General features: G+C 37.4%; 1 protein-coding gene across 4 annotated transcripts in view; it reads left to right on the forward strand.

Moving 5' to 3' along the window:
• Positions 1-14,028, forward strand: part of SUCO (SUN domain containing ossification factor) — a 40,845-nt gene that overhangs the window by 19,409 nt on the left and 7,408 nt on the right. For 3 of the 4 annotated variants that reach the window (XM_080601699.1, XM_080601700.1, XM_080601702.1), the window contains 12 exons: positions 1,177-1,297; positions 1,525-1,649; positions 2,160-2,227; positions 2,808-2,915; positions 3,332-3,437; positions 5,714-5,734; positions 5,961-6,016; positions 7,034-7,125; positions 7,820-7,885; positions 10,957-11,031; positions 11,534-11,627; positions 12,654-13,817. In XM_080601699.1, coding sequence (XP_080457825.1) covers positions 1,177-1,297; positions 1,525-1,649; positions 2,160-2,227; positions 2,808-2,915; positions 3,332-3,437; positions 5,714-5,734; positions 5,961-6,016; positions 7,034-7,125; positions 7,820-7,885; positions 10,957-11,031; positions 11,534-11,627; positions 12,654-13,817 — 2,096 coding nt within the window. The remainder of the gene's footprint in view (positions 1-1,176; positions 1,298-1,524; positions 1,650-2,159; positions 2,228-2,807; positions 2,916-3,331; positions 3,438-5,713; positions 5,735-5,960; positions 6,017-7,033; positions 7,126-7,819; positions 7,886-10,956; positions 11,032-11,533; positions 11,628-12,653; positions 13,818-14,028) is intronic. The other variant, XM_080601701.1, reaches the window with a different exon arrangement.

Consider the following 14,028-nt stretch of genomic DNA (forward strand, 5'->3'; position numbering starts at 1 on the left):
AGTCTATCTAAGAAGTTATTTCCACTGAACAGACTGCAGTGTGCCTTAGAATGCAGTCAGAAAGGGTATTCTAAAGAATTTGACTACAAAAAAAGGTGTAAACTGACTTACAAAAATGCTTTAAATAAATCAGTTTTTAAAAATAACCTAATTCTTCAATGACTGAATTAAATAATTGTGGCATTGGCATTATGTCATAGTTAAGCAAGAGCATTGTTTACTCAGTTGGCTTTTTGACTTGTCACTTTCCTCATAGTCCGGGGAGGATCACATATTTCTGAAATTTCTTGGGAGAAGAAAATAATCACTTTTTAGGCCCTCTCATTTTAAATTATGTGGGGATGTATATTTGGATATGTCAAATCTAAAGTTCTGTTGCACGGTACGTCACTTGAAAAATTCTGTCACGTCACTTATGTGTTATTCCTCTCTTTTTGAGGGCTTTCAGTTATAGAACTGTGTGAAATACTTCTGTAAGTGCAAAGATGTCAGCCGACAAAACAGTCCTTCTGAAAATTGCATGTAAAATATTGGCTGCAAAACAATCAATCTTCCTCGCTTTAAATGCCTAGCAAAAGTTTTTTTTTCATATCTGATGTGCTGGAAATGTGTTTGTATGAAGAACTTAAGACTTCAAATGGTAGTATAGCCTGTGGTTAATTTAAAGTGTAATTACTTTGGCAAGTCCAAAACATGTTTTTTGTATTAAACATTAAATAATTTTGTAAAAAAAATATCTAATTCTGCTGTTCTTTGTGGTTTTTGGAAACTCCAGGGTACCTCTGGAATTCTGTCATGAGCAGCAGTTGTCTTTGAAGATTTCTGCTACAGGGAAACCTTTTTTTCTTAGGGAGAGGAGAAGCAAAAATCTTGAAGACAAAGCAGATGTTTTATCAGACAGAATGTTTACATTGTACTTGAAATGGATTAGTTCAATGACAAAAATTGTTAGCATCTCAGTGAAAGTCTAGAATTCTGGGAGGAAACCATCACATGTTTATCTATCTTGACACTAAGTTTTCAGCATCTGTTCAAATGATGGATCTCCTGTTGACTTGATGTAGAAGTTGAGCAGGCGTTGCTTTTTTAAAAAAGCATTAAAATTCATCTTTGTTTCAGTATTTGTATTGAAAAACATTCACAATTGGTGGTGTTCTTTTTCTTTTTTTCTTCCAGAAAGACTATAAGAAAACGGGAGAAATTGACCCTACGTCTGTGATAACTCCAAAGGATCCTGGAGATATTCCGACATTTGATGAATGGAAGAAGAAAGTCATGGAAGTAGAGAAAGAAAAGAGTAAGTTCAGGATTCGTTTGTTTCCTTTAAATACAGACTGCTTTAATGTTGTCTTAAATCTGAATAGTGAAACTAGCTGAATCCAGAATGCAGCCAGTAGGTTTGCATTCCTACTAAAATTACATGAGTAATGGCATTTATTACAGAAAAGCAGTGACAGCAGTTCCCTGCAAGTGAAAACATTTGTTGTGTGAGTTTGTTATAATACCAGTATTTTCTGTTCCTAGGTCAATCAATGCACCCTTCTGCTGTTGGTGGACAGCATTCCACAAAAAAGGTTCAGAAAAACAGAAATAACTATGCCTCTGTAGAGTGTGGTGCCAAAATTCTGGCAGCGAATCCAGAGGCAAAGGTAAGCATTCACTAATTATTAGCATGCATTACTTCAGTTTACTGTCACGCAAAAAGTAGTGCAAAGTACAGTTACGTAAAATTGAACACTGATTTTTGAAGTCATTTTTTATTTTTGGGTTTGGGTTTATTGTGATTTGGGGTTTATGTAAAAATGGAATGTAAACTGTGATCTGTCCCTCTTATTTAAGAGGGACTGATGTAGAGAAAAGCTTCTCTTTGAAATATTTGGAAGGGGGAGGAGAATCTGCTCAGTATACAAATTGGACAAAGTTGTATAAAATAGCTCACCGTAGTAAATAAGCTGTGATTGCCCAAAACTGATATGGTATACTGTCTCCTGTATATTATTGTGCTTAAATGTTATGAAACCTGGTATTAGTCTTCAGAACTAATTAATAATAAAAAATACTAAGTTTATTTTCATAGAGTGGGAGAGCATAGGAAACTCTTGGTGGTGGTATGATCTTCCATACAACGTAAAATACTAACTGTCGTATTCTTTATACAGAGCACGTCTGCTATTTTAATGGAAAATATGGACCTTTATATGCTAAATCCATGCAGTACTAAAATCTGGTAGGTTACTGAGGTTTGCCTGTATGTAAAAGCTAATTCTACTTTTCCATTGCAATGGGGGCTCGCGTGTACCGTGGAACTGGCTGGATCTTGGTGCATTTGTGCCTGTGAAATATATGTAAGGAGCTTTAACTGATTTAGCAGAAGGCCTTTAATTGTGTCCCCTGTAGAGTTATGTCTGAGTGCTGTGATTAAGGAGATAACTTTATTCACTTTGTCATTTGTAGTTGTGACATAACTGTAATTCAGAAGAAAAAGAGCTGAGTATTCAAGTAAAGCTTTTGGTTTCTTTCCTCAGTTGCCAAATACTTGCAGGACACATTATTGCTATTTACCATATACCTGAAAGACCATTTATTTATATATGACTTAAGTGGTGGTTGCTATCCTTAGTTTTCAGTTCTGTGACTTGCTGTCTTTGATTTTGAAGGGATCAGCAAGTGATGAACCTCCTAATTCTATAGCATTTTTGTAGTGTTCTTTTATACCCAGTGAAGGATGGAGCAACAAAATAAAGGACCGAGGAGTGTAATCCTACAGGTGAAGTGCTTCTATTAATAATTTCCTTTTTGTCTCCAAGGTTTGTTATTGAGCTTTGTGAACCAATCCAAGTAAAACAACTTGACATTGCGAATCATGAATTATTCTCTTCCACTCCTAAAGACTTTCTGGTGTCCATTAGTGACAGGTATGTTATCAAAATCAGCTCTTCTGAATGAAGAATGAAATAACTATTAAATGTGTCTTTATCAGCCATGATTTGTGTATTATGCAAATTGAAATGCATTGTGAAATAACAGATTTTCTTTGTGTGTGTATATGATCAGTTACTAGCTTTTTTCCCCATGTTTCCTGTGTTTTTTTCTTTGCTATCCTTTTTCAATCCCAGAAACTTTGTAGCTTGTTTTGTGTGGAGAATAGTCTTACCTTGCAACGCATCTCTTCATTAAAAAGCACAATGCAGCTGTAACGCAACTCAAAATAGTAATAACTTATTTTGCAGACAGGTGTTTTGGAAGACTTTGGAAGACTTCAATGTCTTTAAACAGCAGATTATAGAGTTTTGGATTTCATTAGATGACTATTCTTTTTGTTGTTTTCTAGGTATCCAACAAACAAATGGATTAAACTAGGTACTTTCCATGCCAGAGATGAGAGGAATGTCCAAAGCTTTCCTCTGGATGAACAGATGTATGCCAAATATGTTAAGGTAACTTAAGAATAAATGCTTCAGCAGGGTTGTCAGAAAATGAAGTGTTCACTGGTCTTACCTTGTATCTGGACACATGTGTTATCAAAGCATGCGTTGCCATTAATTGCATTAGTTTTGTTAGTGGCCCTAGTTTTATTGGCCATATACTAAATGTCTGTCACACAGTCACAATCGTGTTACCTTTCTCAAATGGTACCTGAGAATGTGTTGGAAAGCATGTGTTAGCTTGTGTCCAAGAACTTCCTTAGTTGCTATCTGAATGGAGAAAAATCCAAGCGATGTTCTGATTTGCTTGACTTACCGAACCATCTTTTGAATATATGATTAAAAATACAATCCTATTTTGTCTTTTGGCTGTATCTGCTTGTATGTATGTACATGTATGCACATACATACACGTTCTCCTGGAGCACAGATCAGAATAGTGTATTTCTTGATATGTTTGTGCAGTATCCTTCTGTGTAGTTTTAAGTGAATGTGAAAGAGTAAACATTTAAATTCTGGTTTTGCTCGACAGATTCAAAGTGCACTTTTGCATTTTTCAATCATAACTGCTACTCGAGCGAATTACTTAGAATTACTGCTGCTGGAGCTAAATGTCTCAAATTATAACTTCAGAAGGCTTTTCACGTTACTACAACACAGGTTTGGGGGGAATTATGAAACATTGTTTGCTTTTTAAAAAGAAATCTGACTTTGTACATTCATTTGGAGGTAAAATTTTCTTCCAGATGCTGCTTTGCTTAAAACATCTTAATTATAAGAAACCCATAACACCTTGCATGATGCATCTGGTTATTTTTTAAAGCAAGCATCAGTGCAACATACAACTGAATCTCAAAGCTGAGACTGAAGTCCACTAAAGCAATATGACCCATTCACTTCCTGCATTACTGGGGCAGTGAGTGGAACTGAAAAACAGAAAGCAACCGCTTCATCATGGTAGCTACTGAAATTAGGTCTGCCTGATGGGGAAGATCCTTGTCTTGCATTTGCCATGATCTCTGACCTATCAAAATAGCTTGCAACAGTGTTTATTCAGAGGATTCAAACAGAATAAAATTCCATAAATAATGTGGTACTTGCACAGGGTTAAAAGCGTTACTGAAGATAGTGGGATGTAGTGGAGCTGTAATCCAAATAAAATGCAGACTTTTTAGGCCCTCTCCAGCAATGTTACCTTGTAATTAAGGTCCTTACAAAAACTGAATACTGGATTGTGCTATTAAATTGTTTTGTGCTTTCTTCAAGAAGTAGCTATGATAGTTATCTATTGCATTTATATACCCAGAAATTCTGCATGAGTCAGGATAAAGACCTCATTTATTTTTAATTGTGCTTTCTGGCTCAATTAATGCCTTAAGGTATCTAGAATCTTGACTGTCACTGAAGCTCCAGAATTATACTGGATGCTTCAGCAATTAATCTCCTGGAGGATACAGTATTTTGCATTGAATAATCTACCGTGGTAAATTTTTTTTAAAGGACTGTTATTGTAATGTTTTTACTTCATAGCATAAAATGTAAGCAAGTTCTAGGAGTGCCTAGTCTGCAGGAAAAGAGTCCAAAAAAGTTTCAGAAAGGTTTATTTTTTGAAGTGGCTTAATAAATGATCTGAAATTGATTTTTTTGTAGGAGTGTTTTTATGGAAATAGTTATCTTGATCTCACTTGCAAATTATTACAGTCCTTCATTGAGAGTGTCTACACAGGGGTTTTATAAATGCATTCTATACTTCCAAGCTGAATTTAGACTAAATACCAGAGCGTGGTTAAGTTCTTGCTAGAAATACACTGAATGAAGCTTCCAAATGTGTAAGGTGTTCTATGCACATTCTTCCAGTAGTCTCTATAAATTGGAGCATGTTACATTGAACTCGAAAGAGTAGCAGTACATAGAATGCATGCTATGATTATTTTCTTTTGTGTCACTTTCTGTAATCTGTGCTCTTTAAAGGGGAAAAATTATACGTAGTGAATATAACTCACCTCAATACTCTGTCTGGAATCGCGCTGCCTAGAAAAATTGAATAACTTCACAAAGTTTATTAATAAAATGTGTTGCATGTTACTTGCTGTCTGCAAGGTATGAGGGCTAAATGAAATCTGCTACCTAAGGCAGATGAAATAGTATTGCAACTTTATCCTTCGTAACTTGTCATCCTAGGCATTATAGTAGTGAACTGAAAACAGCAAAACTCTGTAGTTGCCTGTGGCATGTGTTTGGCCTTTGTACTGACATCTTTTTTTTTCTTTTCCTTTCTCTTGCTTCAGATGTTCATCAAGTACATAAAGGTTAGCAACCTCTTCTTTTGGAATGCTGAATGCATAGGGCTTGGGGTTTCTCTGCGGCTCAGCACATTAATGCATGGCAAGAATAAAGCTTTCAGTCTTTTCTGTTCTGGTGTTCTGGGCAATCTGCAAATCCCTTGTATTAAAAAAAAAAAAAAAAACTATGTTAAATGGATTCTTAACTCCATGGGTCTTTGGTCTATTATTTTAAGTACCTTTTATTCTGTAGGTGGAGCTGATATCACACTTTGGATCAGAACATTTTTGTCCCTTAAGTCTTATAAGGTAATGTCAAGTATTTTGCTTTATCTTTCTACCTCTTTGCAACGTGGATTAGTATGTTCTAAGAAGAGCTGGGAAACGAATTCTGGTTTTCAGTATACCTAAGTTAGCTGGAAATACTGCAGATTGAAGTAATTGCCTAAGATGACCTGCTGCATAATGTTCTTCACATGCGTTTAAATAAGCTTCACAACTTTATTTCAATTTCCCATTATGTAAGGAATACTTTGTATTTGCTGGTAGTGAGGCAGAGAGGGTAGAGAACAGGGAGCATGAGCAGCCTCCCCATGAGGACATGAGCATTTATTTCAAGGCTGACCAAGCAAAACAAGGAACAAGTGGTATGCTAAAAAGAGCAGGTGTGGTGAGTGCTGTTGAGAAGCTGCTGTGTTGCATGGCACCCCAGGTATGACCAGTCAGTAATATTTGAAACATCTAAATCAGAAGAACTGTATGTGCAGTTCTGTACTGTTCCTGGAAACCACTTTCAGTTCTGCTGTTAAAGCCATGCTAGGACTTGAACCCAAGAAATCCAGTGTTGTAAACAAAACAATATTTTTAGTGAGTAAGACTGCTTTAAATTGGATTTGTTTGAATTGATTTCAGCAGAGTAGGTCAAAGAACACAGCGTGCAAAATCAGGTAGTTAGGACTTAAAGATTGTCACAGGTCAAGCTGAGGAGATTTAAGAGCTTGTGGGGCACTTGAGACAAGAACATCTAGATATGAGTTCAAGCTGAAAAGGAGAGCAGATCTCTTTGGAATTGTTAGAACTTAAAACAGGATCTTGATTTGGAGCAGCACTTGAGAACATGCAACAGACTGGATAGAAGTTTGAGAAATTTATCCAGCAGTGTATCTGCTGCTTGGTCTTGGCTAACTGAAGGTAACTTTTGTTTATCTGTTTTGTTTGTTCCATACCATGTGATGTTAACGTTGTTTATCTAATCATCAGTCCTGTCGGGTAATTATATGGCTAATAGACAAATGCTTGATCTTTGGTTTTTAAAACTGTTCGCAGGGTATTTGGTACTAGCATGGTTGAAGAATATGAAGAAATAGCTGATTCTCAGTATCAGTCTGAACGACAAGAACTCTTTGATGAAGATTATGGTAGGCAATAACTTCTGCTTTTTGTTTTGTTGTTTTCGTATACCTTATAGCAAGTCTGTTGACTTGTCTCCTGTGTATGTTAAACGATTTGGCTGTTCAATTTACGTTGTCTTGTTTGACATTAAGCATTTCTGGGCTTATCCAAGCATCCTTTTAAATTTTAAACTGTATTAGTAACTCTTTGGAGGATTATTTTAAAACACTAGTCATGTCTTAATCTCACTTGTCAGGCTAGTCAATAATATCTTCATGTACTGACAATAGCAAAGGATAACTAAAATAATCAGAGTAGCGTCCGTAGCCTTTTTCCTAGGATTGTTTGGCCCATCAATGCTGCAAACAATTGGAAAGGGCTTATGTTGGATGGCAGGCTTCATAAAAGATGTGTGAAGACACCTTCCCCTCGTCCTGCGGCCCTCATGTGGAAGATGGGGGGAGAAGCCTATACTAAGCCCAGTTAGCTGTTTGTGAATTCAGGGGAAGCTGAAGCTTGAACTCTGAATCTCTTTGTATTTCTCATTGCATTAAGCTTGATATTTCAGTATGTCATTTCTGACCTTTAACTCTATTTCTGTAGCTTTATTTTTATGCTGTCAAACTGACAGTGTTGAATGACATGTTAAATCTTGAGGTTTATTTTCATTGTTTGTAACATTTAATTTTGATAGTCATAAATATTCTTCTTTATACATAGATTATCTGTTGGATTACAATACAGGGGAAGAAAAATCTTCGAAAAATCTCCTTGGTTCTGCTACAAGTGAGTATGACTTGATAGAAAAATGTTGTGCTGAAATAAAGTGAGCTATTTGACATTGGAATGGCACTTCCTTATGCAACAGCTATGACTTCCTGATTTTCCTGCTGAAGCAATTTGTTGTGATTCCTATTTAGCAGTTTGAAGATGTTTTATCATAAAATATTTTAAAACCAGAACTTAATTTTTTTTAGATCTTTTTTCAGAAATCTTGCTTTCTGTGTGTAAGGATCCTGAGCACCTAAAACAATCTGAATTTTACATATAAACATTATATATAACCATTCAGTACTAATATGCAGTAGAACCGTAATTACTTGGGAAACTTGGAAATCTGGGCATAATTAAGGTGCTTTATTTATAGGAAGCAATATAAAGATTTACTTCCTACAGATTGAATGGAGGGGATGGAGAACACTCGCTGAGAAGAGTTTATGTAAATATTGTAGCTTCCGTGTCTTTCATGAGAACTGTATACTTTTTTTTGACAGAACTGATGGTTCTTGGCTGTCTCTTGTCACTTTTCCCATTGGAAAGCCTTCAGATGTGGGTTTTGTTTGGCCAAGTATACTTGAATATTCAGTTTTAATGGTATTCTTAACTTCTAATTTATTTAGGATAATATCAGCTGCCAGACACCCTACACTGTGCCGCTCTTCCTTCTGGCCCAGATAATGAAGATCTGTTACTTTCGTGTAGATTTGCACTCTAAATGAATGTTCAGATTCAAGACTGCAACCTTAAGTTCTCAGGCTTTCCTTACAGTCCATAGTGTATGAGAGCTGCAGGGTTCTTCACAACTGTCTCCTAGAATGTAGTTGTCCCTCACAAAGGTCGTGGCTAGGAATATTGCACAGCTTAGCATGGTTTTGAATGGGGCAATAGGTAGTGGAAAAGGCAGTTTATTTCTAAATGTTAGCCTCTCACACATGAGAGAAAGCAGGATATTCTTCTGTGACACTGCTTATCTTTTGTTTGTGGCTGAAATCCAAATTTCAAGACAACCTGAGGCATATTGATCTTCAGGTGCAGTATTGCAAGATATCGTTCACTGTCTGAAAAAAATTAATGATTCTCTAGGTTTTTTTTAAGTGTATTTAAGGCAGTGATGGAAAGATTTGAAACACCTCTTTTATTGTTAGTGCTTTATCAGCACAGCTGGGCACTAAGACATTGCAGTGGTAATTATTTAATCCTGGCTGGTAGATCTTAGTTTTGAGACCTTTTTTCTCCGTAATGCGTTCCTTTTTTGAAGGAATACCGTTTGAGAGTATTGTTTTGGGGGTCTTGTGCGTGTTAGACCAAATGAGACAGAATTTCATTTTGGATTGTCTGTCTTAAATAGTGACTGATAACGCAATGAGGGAGATAATGAGCTTCTCAGGTACATCAGTTCAAGAAACATTTTGCTGATTTAGCCTGTGAGGGTAGTTCTTTGATCTTCTAGCTGTTCTCGCAGACTGGCAGGCTTCTATACCAACCTTCAGTTCCCCCTCTTTTCTTGCCTCACCATCAATAATAAGAAACAATACTTCAAGTTTAACAACTTTAGATTATTGTCACTTTTCAAAGAGTAAAATCCCAGGTAAATAACATAATTCAGGAACGTGGTTTCTGACCCATCCTGAAGGGAGGGCAGCACTAAGACTCTCGACAGAGCTTTGTGAAGTCTAAGAATTTTGTCAGAACTTCTGAAATGCCCTTCTGTAAATTTGACCTTATCCACATAACATATATGGTTGTATGTTGGTGGGTGTGGGAGGAATGAGCAATATAGGGCCAACTTTGGTGTGTTTATAGTAAGGTGCTCTTTCACTGTTCTTCATTTTCTAAATAAGCCTACATGTTAGCTATATTATATATGTCTATATGGAGCAGACTCTCTTTGCGTCTAGTTTTGTGACTTTTTTTATAAAGGAAAATATTGTTCTACTTCATAGTTCCTTTTTTTTTTTAAAAAAAAAAAAGGTAATCCAGATCAGTGGATATGTTACTGTTTTCTCCCGGTTGCCTTGACTGATCTTGATGATAATCTGTTCCTTGAATGTTGAAGTGTAAGTTTTCTTCAAGTCTTAAAAAACTTTGAATTGTTATGTTGTAGCAGCATCAGAGTTGAAAGTCTGATTCAGGATTAATAAGGCTTGCATACCAACAAAGTCAGTTCAGCCTAGTGTTGATGAATATTTATTCTTCTGTTTGTCCTGCTGTGGGCATTTTGTCTTTAAAGGCAGAATTCTTATCTTGTACATTTAGCAAATGACATTTCTTGACTCATTTCTTGAGTGCTATCATGACAAATGATCTAACCTGTCTTTAGTAGAATTCCTCAGTTTGAGTGTTAAAGCTCAACGAACCTGACTTGGGGCTTCCCTCAGTGGTTCACACTCTTTGTTTGAACAGTTGTCTGTTTCAGTGTTTCCTGGTTTCAGTGGGCTGATGGTCAGTGAGAGCTTCCTCCCACTTCTTGTCTTTGGTGTTAGAAAGTCTAGCTGGACGGTTTAGGCTTGGTGTAGCTGATGTGGTGGGGAAATTGTTGCATTTGTTCTGTGAGGGAGGCCAGATAGTTCCTTTCTGCAGGAGTTGCCAAAGCTGATGTAGAAAAACTACATTAAGAGCATAGTCAAAGGCAGTGTTTAGAGATGTGTACTGACGTGTGCATTGGCAGCTATTTGGAATTACTGGGGGAACTTTTGGTGAGCTGCTCGAGACAGCTCTGCCTGAACGCCTAAACAGAGTGGTACTGTGTACTGAGCTTTTCTTCAGTGGTTGTGCATCCCATTTCCCATGTAAACTGTATTTTAACTGCCTAGAAGCTGACTGAAGAAAGACTTCAATAGACTGTGACTGGTATTAGATACTGGTTTTCAAATTTTCAAATACAAGCTTCTAACTTATAAACAGAAATCTCTTATCCTTTAAAAGAAATGGATGCGTTTCTTGTAATTAGAATGACTGGTTTTTGATGTGTAATGTGATTAATTTCAGGCAAGCGTTACATAATAGCAGATTGTTCCATGGTGTAATCTCTGAGCCCTCTGAATTTGTCCTCATTGATCAGTTGGTTTCCATTTCAGATGCTATCCTCAGTATGGTGAACATTGCTGCTAATATGCTTGGAGCCAAAACTGAAGAGAATTCTGAAGCTGAAGGTATTTATTTTTAGATTAAAAGCATTCTAGAAAGTCTTATTTCCCTTTGCTTTTTTTTTTGTTTGCTTGTTTTGATTGTCTGTGAGGAGCTCGATGGTCTGCATTGAAATGATTTTTCTTCACCATCTTTTATGGCACACATCATCAGTGCTGTAAAATACTTATCCTGTTGACTGCAAACCACGGAGTGAAGAAGTTGAATCTGCCAAGAAGAACTGATACAAATACCATATGTTTGTTCAGCTGTATTCTGATGAGACCTTTACTCTGTGTTATCCAGCTTTAGTTGTAGAGTCTAACTCCTCCTTCCTGGAAATATTTTGAGACTGTCCATAACATCTGATAGTTAAACTGTTGTTAATATTTTCAAATAATTGGAACTTTAATGACACCTGCAGTTGTTGCTTTGTTGGAGTTAACATCTAACACCCCACCCCAAAATCATGGAAAATAAACATGGTTCTTGAATCTTTGTCCTAATTCTTCTTCCATCCTGCAACAGGGAACAAAAGCATATCTGAAAATGTCACTGCCGCCCCTGCAACTTCAACAGCTGCACCAAGACTGCCTGAACCAACTCCTGTTCCTTCACCAGAGTAAGCAATTGGTGTATTTTTGAGCGTTCCCCTAGCAGAGACTAGCATGTACCAGTCTGGAATCTTTGGTAGTAGAATGCTCTGATACGGCACACTGCCTTAAACAAGTAAAAATGAAAGTATTTGGAGAAGTATGGGAAGTTACTAACCAGGGAAATTTATTGCTTTAGTTACTATTTGTAGCTCTTTCATTACGTGTTTTAACACCTGACAAAATGTCCAAATGCATCACTAATGTTTTCAATAGTTTGCATTAGTTTGTTTAGAAGAAGTAAAAGGAGCATTTTGTTCTTTGTGGCTCTTGCAGATTTCTTGGATGGCTGCTGCCTTAATATTGTTTGAGGTTTTGCAGGTTGTCTCCTGCAAGGAAGGCTAATTAGGAATGTAAGCTATAGTGCTAGAACTTAAAAAAAAAAAAAAAAAAAAAAAAGTTTTTGAAGCTTATATTTTTTGCTAGGCTGTCCTTAATGAAAGCATATATGCAAAGGTATGGAATTGGGTGGGGAAGGGGAGTTGTATGTATGAAATCTGTGCCTTTTTTAGGTGATTAGTGGTTTAGAGTTGATTTGGCTGCTTAAAGCTGAGACTCTAGCTCATAGATACTAAGACATGACTTGTGCTGCATATAGTGGTTTTATGTTTCAGTAGAGACCAAGTAAGATCAGCTGGAAGATTTTGATTATTGCATTTGAAGGCTAAAGTAGAAGAGTAAAATGTTTGCTGTGTATTAAAAATAAATAAATTAGTGGTATTTGAACTGGCAACCCCTTTTCAGGATAACGGGACATACCTGATTGGGAAGGTCTTGCTGTTTCAGAAGCTAGGGTTGAAATAAATTGGTGGAAAACCAGGATGGAAATATAGTAGAGAAAAATAACTTATATGATTTGTGACTGCATCCAAACTGGCCTTTGGTCATGGGAATAAACTTCATGAACTTTCTAAAATACCCTACTTTTGCAATCTTCCAGAGTAAGCATGTAAACCTGTTGAAGTAACATCCTGTCTTTAACTTTCTTCTTGTAGACTTATTACTACAGATATTCCACAGATAGATAAAGAGCAATTAAATGTGGATTTGACAAAAAGTCCAATTGTTCAGCTAGTACAAGAGTACGAAGAAGATATAAGCCAGTCAACAGTAACCTTGCTGCCCAGTGATGATCAGGAAGAAGAAGCATCGGCATGGTTTGAACTTGAGACAGACAAATATTGCTCTGACTTGAGAACAGCATGTTGCATTTCCACTTTCTCGGAATATCTGTTTAAATGGTGTTCGGTTACAGCAGCCATCCATCGGCGGCGTAGTAAGACTGAAGGTAAACATAAGCAAGATTACTCTGCTCATGCTCAGCAGCCACAGGCAGTTCTGACTGAATCTGTGCATATGTCAATAGATGAGCCTCTGCCTGAGCAATTAGAGAGCAGAGTTGAGAGGCTGCCTGGATCTACTGCTGCAGTTGACTTCAGCAGTGTGGTCCATGAGGAGATCAGTAATGAGACCACAGATGCTATTGAATTGGAACCAAGCCATCCTCAAACTGTCTCTCAGTCCCTCCTCCTCGAAGTTACCTCTGAAGTTAAGCCATTGCCAACAACAGAGATGGTGCTGGAGCCTGCTAAAGAAGACTTGGGCCAGGTGGCACCAAGGGGGACTCTCCCGGTGGATACAGCTGAGATGAGTGCAGAAACAGAGAAGACTGAGAGCTCTGCTGCAGAAGAAACCCCTGTAGTTTCTGAAACCAGTGTGCTCACTGAAGTAAAGGAGATGAGCCCGCGAGAGACTATTGCTACTCCGATGATTTCAAAGCCTACAGAGACTGTTCTGCAGCCTGAACATACAGTGGGCATGTTAGCCAGCGATGCTGGGGAAGGGAAGGAAAGCACTCCAGAAGTGCAGAAACCTGTTTTGTCTCCTGTTGAGTCTTCTGTATCTGCTGAAACGAAGGAGGATGATCAGGCAACTGAAGAAGCTTTTATGTCAATTCCAGTCTCTGGGGGACCGCAGAGAACAGCTACAGACTTCTATGCTGAGTTGCAGAATTCAACAGATCTAGGCTATGCTAATGGAAATCTTGTTCATGGATCTAATCAAAAGGAGTCCGTCTTCATGCGCCTCAACAATCGAATAAAAGCCTTGGAAGTAAACATGTCTCTCAGCAGCCGTTATTTAGAAGAACTGAGTCAGAGGTAAGCCTGAGGAAGGATGGGAAAAGCCTACTGTACATAGACGTGATTTTAGCCAACTGTGCAAAGGAATTACACAGATATGCAGAGGAATGTATGGAAGGTAATACAGTGGGAAGAGCTTTGTGGAAAATTGAGGGAAAAGTACCTAATCCTGAGAAGCTACCAGAGACCTAGGCATGTGTGGTTAGCTAGGGTTCCCTTTCTGTATTTT

The sequence above is a fragment of the Anser brachyrhynchus genome (assembly GCF_964034855.1).
Source record: "Anser brachyrhynchus genome assembly, chromosome: 8".
Lineage (NCBI taxonomy): Eukaryota > Metazoa > Chordata > Aves > Anseriformes > Anatidae > Anser > Anser brachyrhynchus.